We start from the raw sequence: 15,779 nt of genomic DNA, 5'->3' as shown, positions 1-15,779 counted from the left end.
GGACATAGTACTTCAGATTAAGCTGTTTTGAGTTTTCTGTTTCCTCTAAGATTACCTTGTTTAATAACCCAGTATCCTATCAGTAACAACGTACATAGCATTCTTTGGAAGTGATTCATGCTGGGGTTGTTTTTTATATTCTGTTTACAGTTTTTATTGCTAAAGCAGAAGTAAGGAGGGCTTGAGAGATGGTGAGAAGATAAAATTGAGGGAGGTTATGGTTGTGCTGAGAACCTGAATCGCTTCTGTTTGCAATGTCCTCCTCTTGCAGAGGAACAAAGTCAGTGTCCAAGGTGATATTTCCATCACCTTTCCAATCATTCCCTTCTTGACTCATTCTGGTTTCTTACTGTAACAGATATCTTATTTTTAAAGATACAATTATTATTTGAGCATGAATGGTGTTTAAATTTCCTTTCTTTTCTTGTTATTTCTTTTCTGCTTCCTAAGAAATATTTAGAGAAAATGGAAGTGCATTCTAGTTTTATATACTGTTTATTTGATTACAGGAAGGAACTAAAAGAAGGGGTTATCTTGCCGTTATGTTTTAATTGTTTGTACCAAGTCCAAGGCAGTTGTTGCAGCCTTCTTTTTCCTATTATTGCATTCCTTCTGAAATGTCCTCCTCTCACTTCACTTTGGTGTTTGCAGTTTAAGCTATGCAATCTCATTTAGACAAAATGTCATTTAAAAACATATTCACTCTAAAATTTTACATTCATGTTGATAAATTACTCCATTTTTCCAAAAAATGAAAAATTCTCATTAAACAATTGATCCGTTCAATGTCTACATCAATATCTTCGATCACTTTCCCAGAATAGTCATCAAAAAGCCTTAAGCTTTATACAGACTTTTTTCCAGCAAATCGAAACTAGCCATGCAATATTTAATTATTCTTGTCATACAGTGTTTTCTTACTAAAATAATGAAGGTTAATGTCAACCAGAAGTTAGCACTATTTTCCTTTGCCAGGTTGAGCATTCATGCTGTGCCAGATTCCATCATGGTTTTTAAGAAGCTTTTCTGCAAACTATCTCAAATATTGGGAGTATTTTCTTTAGTTGTCTGATTAAATGCAGTGAAGCAGGAAATACAGTAATCTAGACTCAGCATTTCTATTAAATTTCATAGAATCATAAAATATTTTAGATTAGAAGGAACCTCTGAAGGTTGTCTAGTTCAACACTCTGCTCCAAGGGACTTGTCCAGTCCACCCTCATGGTAATAAATGAATAAATTAAAAAGAAAATCCAGTTTCCCCAATTCCAACTTGTGTTTGCTGCCTCTTGTCCCTGTCTCTTGTCCCATTGCGGTGCACCTCCAGTAAGGGTCTGGCTCTGTCTTCTCTGTGTCCTTGATCAGGCAGTTGTAGCGAGCAGTAAGGTCTCCTCTTCCCCTTCTCTTCTCCAGGCTGAAAAAGGCCAGCCCTCTCGGCCTCTCTTGGTATGTCATGTGCTTCTTGGTATGTCTAGCTCCTTTACTAGCTTGGTGGCCGTCTGCTAGACTTGCTCTTTAAGACATTTCTTAGAAATTCATGAAAGCAATTTTGTGAAGTATTTTTTTTTAGTTTGGGATATGTATATCCTTACAAGTTTGCTAGGAGAAACAGTATAATATTAAACAGTAATCTTAAATACATTGAGATTATTTTATGCAACTCTTCAGATGATGACTCCTACATTTGTTAGGTTTATTTAAAATCAGATCATGAAGTAATATTAGAAGTATTTCTTGTCTCTGCTACCCGTTAGTAATGCTGACACACATTTTCAGTGAAGAAGAATGGTGATGGTGTTAGTGGTGGGGTACTCTGACAGCAGCTTTAATGATTGTCAGTATAGAATGAAGAGTTCTCTTCCATCTTTCTCAAAATCATTTACTGTTTTAAAGATACAATACCTTTCCATTAGGTAAGCCTCCAGAAATGTTGTGTCTGGGGTTTTTGTATTGTTTTGGTATGAGATATGTTCTTGCCTTTTAACTAATTCAGTCGTCTTCTGAAATTAAAATTTTACAAAAATATTACTTTAAGGCAAAGACTAAGTATGAGAATTAAAACCTAAAGTTAATTTGGGGAAAAATCTCCACAAAATCATTTTGTGTGGTTTATGAAGAAATATCTTCTCAATCTGAGCTGCAGTGTACAGTACACAGTTTTAAAGCATATAGTAATAAAATTTTTAAAAAAAGCAAAAAACACCCAGTAGAGTAATTTATTCACATTGTGGCATACATTGAGGGCCTACCTACAGAGAATTCCTAGGGAGAAGTCCTACCCTTACTGGAAAAAACCCAACAGTATGACCTTAGATAACGTTCAGATTTTTTTTTTCTGTTTTTAAAATGTAGTAATTTGTATCTTAAGTCATGAGCATAAATTTAATTGTATCAAAGAACATGCATATGTTTTTCAGTTAGGTTATTTTTACAAAACATATAGATGTACTACAGCACCAGGTGATAACTGATTGTCATAGACAAACGGACATCTGGTGTTAATGCCGTTGTCTCAGTTTATAAAATACTGATCAGTTATTTTACAGGTAAATGACAAGGAAAGAAAAAAAAGTGCAATCTTCATAAAAATATAAAGAAATACATACTATATTGTAATTTGCAGGGATTTTTGTAACTTAAAGATAGTGACTGTAATAAGTACAAACTGAAAGAAATGGTGATTTTTGTACACGGTATTTCCCAAGAATAAATGCAAAGTACTTAAATGCTATTTGTCCTCTGTTAAATAAAGTAATACAGACTATTGGAAAAAATCCCTGAATAAGTGTATGAAGTTGTGTAGGAGACTATGGGGGGAAAGAATGTATTCTTTAACTACAGTATTGAGCTAATTACAGGACTATTTTTTTATGTACATAAAGGCAAACATGACACAGAGAGATAAATAGTTCTAGATCTAGTTAAGTGTTTTATATTAGAGTAGTGTTTAAAGTTCAGTGATGAGGCAAAATCATATTTCTAAAACTATTTTAGGTATTTTTCACAGTTCCAGTTATTTACTAACACATACATAACATAAATGATCAGTAAAACAGAGTCCTTAAGTTGTCTGACAGTTTCTTGGATGTTCTTTTTACTCAGTCATTTGGCCAAATCACTGTTATATCACGTTGATGCTTTAGACTTTGTGTCTGGTTGAATAATAAGAGCTTTAGCTGATCAAGGCTATTGCAATTCAGGAATTGTAATGAACTGATCCCTTCGGAACATTAGCGCATGTTTTCTGGGCTTGAAAAGGAGACAAGTTGCAGATGTATGTTTATATGCTCGGCAAATGAAGTCTTTGAAGACTATACAATACATAATTCACATAATGCAAAAGCATTTAGAAATCTGCTGGTCGAATCATCATAGTCGTAGCTTTGAGAGAGTATCCCGAGCCTTTCCAGTAGTACCACTTGATACCATTGAACTTGTTGTTGTTCTGTCGTAATGGATAATACATTCCATTGAGGTTAGAAGGACCACATGCATCAAACCACCATCCTGCAAGACAGAAAACAAAGACAGACATCAGCAGAGGTAATTTTCAAAATAGTATATGACGACACTTTGTTGTCCTGAAATGAGAAAGAAATCTAAACCCAGTTTTTCATTCTCATGATTTGGAAGTATCAGTAGAAAGTACGTGCCTCAAACTCAGAAAAGAAATGTATTTATGTACTAACTACGTATTCTTGAAGCTTATGTAATAATACATTGTTGTGTTAAAATTGAGAAGGGAAGGTGTTCAATCAAGCTTAATTTATTATCGATATCAAACGTTGTTGACAGTCTGAGGGCAGAACTCGAACTATAATGATATTGAGTCATCTTTGGTTTTTATCTGCTCTTTGGTAAATTCCTGTTCTTCACAGATTTGAACTCCTTTCTTAATTCTTTTTAGAGGATTAATTCAGTTATCTGTTTCAGTTCTCTGTGCAGATCAGTTCAAAACCTCTGTGCTGATACTTGGTAAGAAGGAAAAGGAGAAAAAAGCAGCCCAAACTTATTTTGTATCCTTATGGCCCTGACCTGTTAGTGGGTCATAAGGAAAATTTATTTTTATTAATAAGATAACATTTTTATACTTCTGTTATGATGGCGATAATGTGTGTGTTCTGTTTTGCAGGGCAGTAATCCAATTATCCTTTTGGATAAACTGAAGCTGTCTTTTGTCTTGCAACTTGTGCTATAGGGAAACAAACCATTGCTTGAGAGATAACAGGAAGAGAAGTCAAATTTACAAAGCAGTTGTTTACATTTCAGAATGTGGAATTCTAGATTGAGAAATTATAGAATGGCTTGTGTGGTTCAAGATAAAAATACCACCTAAAACTCCAATAACTAGTGAACAATCATTAGAAAAACGTAGATATCTCATATATGTGGTGTATCCTTGCCATTTCATAATTATATTGAAATACGGAATTAAATACTTGCACCCTTCTGTGGCATGTATAGTATACAGCAGCTTTTGGGGGTTTTCTTCTCCTCTGGATAGTTAGGGAAAGGGTTTGGGCCTAAAGAATCAGGAGCATTTCACTGACAAACTGAATCTCTAAAAGAGGTTTTTGGGGGGGCGTTAAGTGTTTTGATCTCTGAATGTTACCTCATTCCTTGGAAGAAGAATCTGCTGTGTCTCTGATTAGTTCCACGATTACAGACTTTCTTGTACCCCAACTTTAGAGACTTTTTTCCCTCTAGTTTTAAATTCTCTTGTTTAACTAACCTTTGTCAAATGATAAAATATTTCATTTGGAGTCACCATACTAGCGTTTCTATCTGTGAGTTTTGGACTTCTTCAATAGTCAAAATTTACTAAGTCAAAATTATCACTATTTATCTCGTAGACAATTTCAGTGCCAATAAAAATAGGAAGACTGAGAAACAAAAAACCATTCCTACCTCCTGTTAGCATTTGTGAACATTTGCAAATACATTTGTCATTGTCTGCATCCTTTGTGCTAAAATCATTTCCTGGTTGGCTTATACTACTTATTTTGCCTGCTGTCCCAGTAAGTCCTTTAAGGTAGATCCTGTAGAAGTGAGGAATGGAAAAACAATTATTACGTGGAAGTTAATGGTAGTTGATCTGCAAAATAATGATGGAATAGTTTGCAATGAATATCCTGTTCAAATAGTTGAGTTCTCTTCTGGCCAATGTACTGTTGTAAGCTGTTTTGCAGCATAATGTTTTCATATGAGCAGAAATGGTCAGCACAATATTCTAATGAACAGCCTCCACATTTGTAGAGATGACTGTTTTGAACATGTCATATTAGAAGAAAATGAGAGCAAGTAGATAATAACTCCTGGAATTTTTCATATAGATCATGCATTTCTTAATACCTTAAGTACATTGTGTGCAATTATTTTTTTAATCAAGTTCAAAAGTTTAAACCAAAACTTTTTTGATTCCTATTTTGCTGTTAGCACGACGTGGCAATGTAGCATTACAAATTTGCGTCTATGAGAGATAACAGCATTACCTGGACTGGTAATTACCAACTAGTAACTGATACTTTAGGAGTTTCTCAATATTTCCCTTTCCACTTTCCTAATTACTCTTCCTTTTCACATCCTTCATAGATTTATTAGTGTTAAATCATTGCAGGTATTTAAGTTTGCTTCAATTCCCTGGCAAGGTAAGTTTTCAGTGAGGCTGCTACTGTTTGGATCTGCTTACGCAGGTGCGGATGCAGTCTCAGTGGGGAGAGACAGAGGGCACCGAACTGGGGAAGCTATTACACAGCTATTACTGTGTTACCTTGAATTGGAAGGACTTGAACCCTCTGCTCCCACAGTATCTCTTAGGTGATTGCGTTTCTGTATCAAATAGTTCATCCTTCTCAGAGGTATTCTGTTTGTTTAAGGAGGAGATCTGACTGTGAGGAGAATTAACTTATCCCCAGATCAGTCTTCATCTTGCATGTAATTCTCTGCTTATGATAGAAGTTGTCTTTGGTAGTTTAACAGATTATTTTAACCCATTTTATATTCCCTATTTGAAAATATTAAGAATGAATGAATTTTTATTCATTTAGGTTTCAAAAGATCAGCTCCTTACAGATTTTCTCCAAAATCTCTTTCAAAAACTTAAATATTCTGTTTTTTCTTAAGGTGAGTTCAAAATTCTGTAAGCTAATTTCTAACATAAATGGTATTAAAGGTTCCAAGTATAATGTATGAGCCTAGGCTAGATTTTCAAATATCATTTGAAGTCTAATGTAAGCAGAGTATTATTCATTTATTATTATTAAATTTTTAAAAGTATGGCTTAGTATAATAGAAGATGAGAGGCAGTGGATGTAAACTGAAATGAGAGGTTCTGACTGGATATCAGGAAAACCTTTTTCACCATGAGGACAGACAAGCAGTGGAACAGGTTGTGCAGTCTCCACCTTTGCAGGTTATCAAGACCCAACTGGATAAAGTCCTGAGCAATCTGGTCTGACCTCATAGCTTTGAGATCAGGAAGTCTGACTCAAACCAAGTCCATTCTGATCTCAATTTTTCTATGAATCTATGAAATTTCAGTTTTATGGCCCAACTCATAATCTTTCCAGCATTCAGAATGTATTAATGTTTTAAATGTAATTGGAAGATGCTCTTAATTGAATACTTTCTTAGGTTTTTTTCTTTTTTCATAATATTAAATATATTCTTTAAACCACTGCATTTTATGATGCATTCCATGTTTCGTTGCATATTAAAGTATCTATTTAAAGACAACTATCTTAGTTTTCAGTAATTATATTTTAATAATGTAAATGGACAAGGGTAACGACCCATTTTACAAAGGTTGCCTTTATAAGTATTTTAAAGTGTTACTTCAAAAAAATCTCTGCTGTAGATTCTGACTGTTTCCAGATGAAAAAATATTTGCTTTGGAGTTGAGACAACTGTATACTACTAAGGCATTAAGATCTAACATTTTGGGGGGGAGATGCTGATAGTTTTGGATTGCTTTGCCTATAAGACTTGAGTTGAAATAACAGCATCAGTTCTCTCGGGTGTCAGATTGACTTTGTTTACAACAAATAGTTGCTAGAAATCTTGGAGAAATTCATCTAAATTTAGACAATTTTTCTGTCCAGTCACCTAAAGCTCCATGAATCTGTAAGATTCTTATAAAGAAACATTTCATGGACCATGTAGTAGGAAAGCATCTGTTATACTGTAGATACTCTAGTTTCTTCTATAACCAATCAAACAGTATCTACTGCATTTACAGAGAGCCTGGAGAATGAAGTATGAACTGCCCATATATTTCAGCTGTGGCTGATGCAATTTCAAAATGTATAATGCTATGATGCTATTTAAAATGTATAATACTATGACAATATTTATTTATATATAAAGTATTTATTTAAAATGTATATTATTTCCTATTTTAACCAAATATGTAAGAAGAAATTATGAAGCTTTACATTTTACAGAATGATGGGACCATAAGTAATAGGTCCATTAAAATCTGGTGTTTAAATTGACGAGTTTGTTGGGGGGTGAGACTGGACATTTGCTATTAGCTTCATTTTCACAGGTAGGAGAGTTCTTTGAAGAACCCAAGCCAGTGGGTCATGGAAGGAGAGGGTAGCATTACCTCAGTGTGCTCTTCACGACAACAGAACAGCTCCTACTAGCCACTGACTTAACTGGAAAATCTCCTTGCTGTATTATCTTAGTCATCCACCTTCCAGAAATGTATTTATTGCGGGAAATCAGGATTTGATAGCAACTGCAGAGAGGTTCCTATTGCCCTGAAGACTGTGCACTGCCATCCGCTATATTGGCACATGTATCCTATCTTATACTATACCATCTCTTCATCTTTGTACATCTTGTGTGTTACACTCACCCAGCACGCACTAGTAAAATATACGTTCTCTCCATTGGAAAAAAATTGGTTGTTTCCAGGCAATAGGTGAAAAATGGAGCAAACATTATTTTCTGAGTGAGCTCAAAAATCATCATAATTTGTATGAAATAAGGTCATGCATCTATACAGTCTAGAATGATTATTATCAGATCTTTTTTTATTCAGATCTGATTTTTCTGCTTACCTGTATTTTAGTTCTTCACTTGCTAGAGAGAAGTGGTCATACAATGAATATGCCTCATTTCCTTCCCAGTCTTTCAGGTGTATTTTAAGAACGTAACGCTTCTGATTAGTCAGTTGAGAAACAAACTCATTTCCCAGCCAGTACTCCCCAGCAGGATCACCAAATCCCTGTAATTCAAGTTGTATATTTAAATAGCTTTGTTTTGTTTTTTATTTGAGTTTGACGTGATCACTTTATCAGTTTTTAAGTTTAATAGTTTTCAGTCTGTCAGCTAAGAATTATACTGTGTCTGTGAGGGTTATAGATCTGTAATATTTCAAAAAGTTAATTTCAGCAAAGACAAACTCAGGAATCTGAAATAGTGAATCAATATTACTCAGTAGATTTGAAGCAGTTTCTACTGTTGCCACTAGAAACACAAATATAAATAACAAAAAATGTGGACATATCATGGAACAGTTGATTAAAGAAAACTGAGGTTTCTCTTTTAAAACAAACATCACATTTGCAAGTCTGTTTAGGCAAACAACTTATACTACTCTGACATTTTCTAAATGAACATCTAAGGACAAAGACAACTTTTAAAACCTGCTTACATTCTAAGGATGCTATTAATGTAACTTTATTAGATTTCAGATAATAATAACTAATATTAAGGCTTCACAAAACATTGTTTACCATCTTGTACTCTTTCCATGTCCGGTGAAAGTCCACACTGCCATCTTCACGTCTCTGAATAACTGTCCAACCTCCTCCACCAGTTTCCATGTCACAGTAGGCCTACCAGCAAAAGCATGTAACAGTTTAAGTGCATGCAGTCATGGGAAACCAAAAATACAAAGCATGTACTTTGCATAATTCTATATAGTGGCAAGTTTTAAAGTGTACAAATGCAAAATGTGTATTAACCTAAAAATGCTGGTTTTCATAGCTTTCAGACAAATCAGTTGTGGTTGTCCACGAATAAATGTGATACCTCAGTATATATCACGCTTAACAGGATACAAATGACACCTTAAAAATAGCTGATAGCTGGTGTTAAAGGAAGAAAAAAATGAATGTAGCTTCTGATTCTATACTTCCCTCTTGCACTGATATTTTTGTGAGTTTCCTGACGAAATATTTCTCCTAAAAGATGTTTTCACTTCTCCATCTTTTTTGTGAGAGATCCGTTCAAATTTCCCATGGCTTGTCAGAGTATACATACTGTTAAATTCAGGCAGGGAGCAAACTGAAATATGTTTTTATTTCCACTGTCATTGTTCAATGCCTTTGCAGATGGTCTGACCCCAAAGTTAAATCTAACTGTTGAACAGTTATTATCTGAAAGTTAAATCTTGAAGCCATATTATTATACACACTGCAATGAATATCTTATGTTCTAGAACAAAAAAGTAACAACTATAAGATGTTTCCAAATATTCATAAATCACCTTTGATTTTACCAAGTTATTGCTAAACATTTGACAGGATTGACACGTAACAGGCAGTTCACTGATCTCAGTTTTAGAATATCCAATAAATGCATCCCTGGTGCAGTAAAATTCAAGTTTATAGGTGACTTATTCAGTCAATCTCCTTCTAGGTTAAAATAGAAAGTGACTGAGTTAAATAGAATTCTGGTGTACATTCACTGCACTGTTACAGATAAAAGGTATTACTGAAGGTGCTAATATACTGGGGAGGTGCTGATGGAAAAAAATCTTTTGAAAATTTAGAGGGAATTTTGGAGTTATGTTTGTGAGAAATAGGGGATAAATTAACAAGAAAATCTTGTGAATATGTGAATATTTAGGACCATTTTTCTTGAGAAAGGATTTTAAATTATTGCATCTGATTCTGCTTTTCTGAAACTAGCAGAACTTAAAAGTAGATGTGTGAAGTCAGTGGAGCTAAGCTGATGTAAAACAGTATAATGAAAGTCAAACTGAAATCAGCATCTATTTAAATTGCATGTTAGTACCAATACTAACTTCAAGAAAAATCTTAAATTTCTTGTACAAGTATTCCTGTTTGGAGAGTTCACAGTTAATGTTCTAGGCTCTCTCATTTGGAATTTTAAATTTTTTTTACCACTTTCTGCCAAGATACTGAAGTTCTGAGTCATCTTCAGAATTATTTCACATCTTTGAAAATTTTTAAGTTATAGTTTGAGTATTAAACTACATTAACTTCTAATCTGTATTCTAGATATTTCACCAATTAAGTGAAGTTGCATCTTCCCATTTACAGTAGTGGAGCCAAGATTTGGCTTCTTACACTTTGATAGGATATTTCATCTGTACAGATTAATTAAAAAAAACCCCAACACCTAGACCTGAGCGTTTCATTATGAACTTGGATATTTCCTTCTTTGTTTAAAAAAATCTCTGTGGTCTTCCTTCTTACCTAACTTATTACTGCTGCTTGTCACAATGTGCCTATAAATGTCCCAAATCATGACTGAATGACACTGAAGCTGTATGTCTTTTTTCATCCTCTTCTATGGGAGACTGTCTTATCAGTGTTAGCAGTTAGCAGATTTGAGTTCTTTGAACTGTTAGACATCCTGGAAATTCATTGAAAAAGTATGACTTCAGAGAAGCCAGGGTTTCCTTCTATCCTGTGGCAGTGTTTTGTGTGTCATCTTAGGAAGTAAAGCGTGCTCCTAAGTTTTCAGTATAGTTGGCTCTTTTAGTGTCTGCATGTATTTCTGTGTATGTGTATTGTACGTATGTTATACACACACGTATTTATATAAATCAGAGTATTTACAGTGCAAGCAGTGGCATATATACTGTTCAAAGGCATCAGACTTTTGAAGGGAAAGAAAGCCCTTAGAGCTGCAAATATTAAACATATTAGTGTTTCAATAGGCTTTCAATAGGCTGTTAAGGTTGTAGCTGTTAAGGTTGTATCTAGACTCTTTGTTCAATGTCAGAGAATCGTGAGACATTCAACTGGAGATTTTTAGGAAAGATAAAAGAAATAAGGAAAAGAGTTGGATTAGGGATTACTTGTTAAAGTATGTCATATGAATGGAATTTAATTGAAAGCAGCAACTTTAATTCGTACTGATGTACGCAATTCCTTGCACCTCAAAGCCTGTTTTTTGTTTGTTTTTACTAACCTCTGTATTTAATGATTGGTAAAGATTTGGTAATAATATATAAATTAAAATTTGTAAAAATAAAAATTGCCTTGAAAAGAAAAGGCTGAAGATAAGGTATTGTAAAAGATGATCAATCTGTTTTAGAAAGCTAACTCATGTGATGTGTAATGCGTATGTGAAAATTAATTTCCACGGGAGGCTATGAAGAGGGATACTAGGGATGGGCTAAAGCAGATGCAGATACTTCTATTAAGCATCGCTACAAGTTAAAAAGCTGATTTAACAGTTGTCAAATATCATTGGTTGTAGAGAAAGTTGTTGACTCTGGAGCTTCACCCCACTGAAAGGACGGTATAAGCAGCCAGATTGAGACTAGAACTGTTTCACTCTTCTCTGAAACATGTAGGTTTAAACTACTTACAGAGGGAGGCCAGGTATTAATTTACATGGGCCACTGGTCCAGTCTGATATTGCTATTGTAGATGTTAATTGATGTTTTTGAATGTTACGTGCAATTTCCTTGATGCCTATCATCTAAATTTCAATTCAGCTGGGATTATGACTTTGAAGATAAAAATGCCTTAAAATAGCACTTTATTTAGTTCTAATGAGATTAAAATATTCTCAAACCGTGAATGACTGTGAACATCTTACATAAAATATTCCTGTTACAGCCAGTATCCATTTTGTCTGTGAATGGTAAGACAGCTAGCTTTTATAGACAATATAGACACTTTGGGATAAGTGCTGGGGTACTGCAAATTTGTTCCCAAAAGGAGAAGCAATTTAGTAGGAACTGAAACACATAATAAGAAATTGAAGAAGAGAAGTCCATAAAAATCTCATGTAGATTTTTCTTACCACTAACGATTTTATAAAGTTTATGTAAATTTGGGAGTATACTTTTTCCACACGAAAAAATTTCACGTCAGTCATCTGTAAGTGCTTCTAAAAGACGCCAGTTTTATGGCCTTGGAAAGGGAAATCCTTTTCTTTCTTGGGTGGAAAGTGTGGCACAGGCAAAGGGAATGTACTGGTTACATCACGGGACACTGGTTCTAGTGTCATAGTAACTGTTCTAAAAGATGAGAAGATTATTGCTGTTTGAGATTTCAGTGTATGGTTTCTAACTGCTGTACTTCGTGGTTGCACACTTGCTCCCTTGAACTAGCTAAAAAGTGAAAATTCTTTTTACCACCTATTAAGTAAGCATCATACAGTGAAATGTTTTGCTTTCAGGCAATCCAGAACCCTGTCTTTCAAGCCCTCACATATGCAGCTTTGCTCATGAAATCATTCCTTTGCTTTCCAGATCGTTTCCCTAGAAATCAATTCTCTGACTACATAAGATGAAAATACTTACTGTAAAACTAAGAACTTCAAATTTACATACACACTTGATTTTTAATTTGGGAAAAAATAAAGTCAATGAAGAAAAATGGCAGTAAAGATTACAGAAAAAATTCATGAAATAAGTTGATCTATTTTTATTACTTTTTACTAAAAATACTTAAGTGAATGATGTATATTCATAAGTAATTTTAAGGATGGAGACAGGCTATTCAGTAAAATGAAGATTAAGGAAAGGATTTGCTTAGTTTAAAATAAACACAATAAATTGCTGTGTCAGTCTGCAGAGGGAACAATTTCTTCATGTTGTATGTGAAAGATGAGGGGAGAGGAAGCATTTATTTGGACTATTACTTCTTTTTTAAAAAAATCTTCATTCTCCAGTAAAATGATATGCATATGAGGCTTTCTCTAACACTCATTACTAGAACAGAACTCTTCTGACCTTTCAGCCTAGCCTAGGTTTTATATTCAAAAGGAAGATATGTAACATTTCATAAAACTAGTAAAAATAGATACCAAGATTAGGCAGGCAGCAGGAGTCTTCAAACAGATGCCAAAAAGAATAAAGAGATTAGCTTCTCAAATTACAACAAATTGGCAGGGGGAATATTTGATTTATCTTGTGAACTGCTTCAGTACTTACAGTTCTAGCAGCTGTAGCACTGAGAGCGCTAAGGTCAGCTGTTCATATTTTTCACCTTCAGCTAAAGATCAGCGCTGTATTTTTGATAATGCTGTAATGTACGTGTAACCAGAAGTAGTTCCCTTTCCAAAGATGATAAACGCGTAAGCTGTGAGCAGTCCATTTGATGTCTTCACTGTCTAGGAAGTTGACCTTTAATTTTTCTTCTTTTTTCTTGTACATTAGGATATTTGGGATATAAGTGTTTTCAGGCCTACTTTCTGAATGGTAAGGCTCTGGCTGAGTTATCAGGATGAAGATCCACTACAGTTTTTATACCAAAGCAAGTGCGGTTGCCACATCTGTGCAGTGTCCCTTTGCATCACTTTTGGCTGTTGAGTGACCGCTTTTGAGTCATGACGCTCAATGATTTTGTATTGTGCTATCTCTAGCTCCTAGAGATGTGACTAGATAAGAATTGCAGTCTTAGTTTCCTTGTTCTGGAAAAAATAACTATACGCATGATTTATAATGTAATTTAACCTAATACCAGTTACCAGTGAAAAAGACAGATGATGAAACTTCTAAAATTCACCAAAAAACCCCTCATCTGACCTCTTACTGTATTGGAGAAGCTACACATATGCTCTTTTTTTAATGCTTGGGGTTGGAAACAATTTGTGTATGTGTATTTTAGACGTAAGGTCCATGGCACGGGCTCCTTTTGAAATGACTAGCTAGTTGTCTGGATGATCACTTTTTAGGAAAGTTACGCAAAACCATTTTGTTGGTAAATTCGAAGTTACTCAAATCACTTTCTGCAAGAAAGTTTTGGTTAAAAAGGCCTTGGCTTGGAATGTGTGTCGGTTCTGGGACAAAAAAGCTCAACAGGAGTGGAAATGGGGAAGAGCTGAGCCACTGCTTCAGCCACTATTTTAAGATTTGGGGTAATATGTTGGTAATAGTTGTGGTAATGGTTGAGCTAATATATTAGGGTTGTCCAGACTCAACTATTCTGCCTGGTTAAGACCAGGAGGTTAATTGCTTCAGGTGACTGCTGTAAACATGAAGCTATTGACTTTTCATGGGTTTGCCTCTGCCATTTTTCCTTGTGTCAGCAGTCTTTTGCTGTTTTTCCTCAGTGTTTTTAAAAGGACTTAGCTTTTGTCCTGGTGCAGAACAGGAAAGCTTGAAAGCTTGGAAATATTAATGGCATGAAATAATTGTTTTCCTCTCAGCTCTCGTATGCAATTCTTTACTTTTGGATTATGATGGGAGACAAATTAGTAAAGTGGGATCAGTTACAGATTACACAGAAGTTGTTTATAAGCCTGTTGGGAGGTCAGAAGGTGTTACAAGAGGAAAAGACGAAAACATAAACAGCAGTGCAGCACTTTTGGCAAATAAAAAAGGTCATTCTGTTTCCTGGTCCGAGTGGCCATCCACATCATAAACAGTTGAAAATGGTGTAACGTGTTGATTATCCCTAAACCTTCACTTCCCTTGACAACTTCTCTTATGCATTTGTATTTGTATAAAAAAATCTGCATCAGATTAAAACTATTTAGTCTTTTATTTTTCATGTCATATAGTAAGTAAAACCTTTGCTGTCTTTTTAAGTGTCTTTTTCATTCTATCTGAAGTGGGCAGAATAAGATTAAAATTCTTTATTATTATTAAAGGAATTACTAATTTAATTAAATTATTACATTTTAACTACTTTTTTTAACCTAGTCAATTACCAAAATGGGTATTTTTGTTAAGTGTTTTAAGTCGCCATGGTCAAATGTAAAGCATTTAATATTTTATAGTCTAGGAAATTTGCAATTGTACTTTTGTTTCAGGGATAGAATATTTTGGTAGGTTTTAGTTTTGTAGAAATGTGTGTTACTCTGGCTTCTCAGATCATATAAATTGCCTAAACACTTATGGCTTTGAAAATGCAGTGTTAAAGTTTGGCACAAATTTTCATTCTGTAATATGGCACGCACTTGTGTCTGCTTTTAGAAAATATGCATGCTCTGTATATTATATTTGATAGTAAAATTAAAACCAAGGTAAAAGCTTGAGATAAGTAATATTAAGAGATTCAAGGAACGTAACCCTTCCTGAGATGTCTAAAAAAGACTGCTGCAATCTATTACTTTAGAGATGCAGTAGCTTGTGATTGTAGATATCTATGCTATTTAAATACCATTATGCTTCATGTGTAATAATACACTTTATTGCATCTTATGTAACTAATTTTCCTGTGAAACAGATGTATTGAATGTAGACTAGACTATTCCAAAGGAAAATCAGCCTCTTTTTCAAGAGAAGCAGACTGCAGATATCATCATTTCTCTAGATGATACCTGCAAAAATTGCAGCTTTTATGTATTGTATTTTATAGGTCTTACCCAAACAAATTGCTTATTTCCTTTAGTTGAGAGCTTTGTAAGGGTAAAGATCACAAAGTCTGGCTTGGGCTAGATGAAGTTCTGGCACTTCAAAGACTAGTCACTGGTGAACTTAATTTCTAAACCTTTGCTATCAAAAGTTGGGAAAAAAAATGCTTTCTCTGTCAGAGTCTTACCAATTGCTTTTCCACATGTGCCCTCATTTTTCTCTGCTTTTGTACATTTTCTGTTAGGGTTTTTTTCCCCAA

The 15,779-nt window shown here is 34.4% G+C and overlaps 2 protein-coding genes across 5 annotated transcripts in view; one reads left to right on the top strand and one right to left on the bottom strand.

Moving 5' to 3' along the window:
• Positions 1 to 15,779, top strand: part of MCPH1 (microcephalin 1) — a 132,392-nt gene that overhangs the window by 50,791 nt on the left and 65,822 nt on the right. The gene's annotated exons all lie outside the window — the stretch shown is intronic.
• Positions 2,181 to 15,779, bottom strand: part of ANGPT2 (angiopoietin 2) — a 43,965-nt gene continuing 30,366 nt past the window's right edge. For all 4 annotated transcript variants that reach the window (XM_050893466.1, XM_050893465.1, XM_050893468.1 and 1 more), the window contains 4 exons: positions 8,745 to 8,846; positions 8,067 to 8,233; positions 4,909 to 5,039; positions 2,181 to 3,507 (listed from right to left, as the gene is read on the bottom strand). In XM_050893466.1, the coding sequence (XP_050749423.1) occupies positions 3,347 to 3,507; positions 4,909 to 5,039; positions 8,067 to 8,233; positions 8,745 to 8,846 (561 nt within the window). In that variant the 3' untranslated portion in view covers positions 2,181 to 3,346. The remainder of the gene's footprint in view (positions 3,508 to 4,908; positions 5,040 to 8,066; positions 8,234 to 8,744; positions 8,847 to 15,779) is intronic.

Source organism: Gymnogyps californianus, chromosome 3, assembly GCF_018139145.2.
Source record: "Gymnogyps californianus isolate 813 chromosome 3, ASM1813914v2, whole genome shotgun sequence".
Taxonomy (NCBI): Eukaryota; Metazoa; Chordata; class Aves; order Accipitriformes; family Cathartidae; genus Gymnogyps; species Gymnogyps californianus.
The sequence above is the reverse complement of the archived record's forward strand: the minus strand, read 5'-3'. Positions and strand labels throughout refer to the sequence as shown.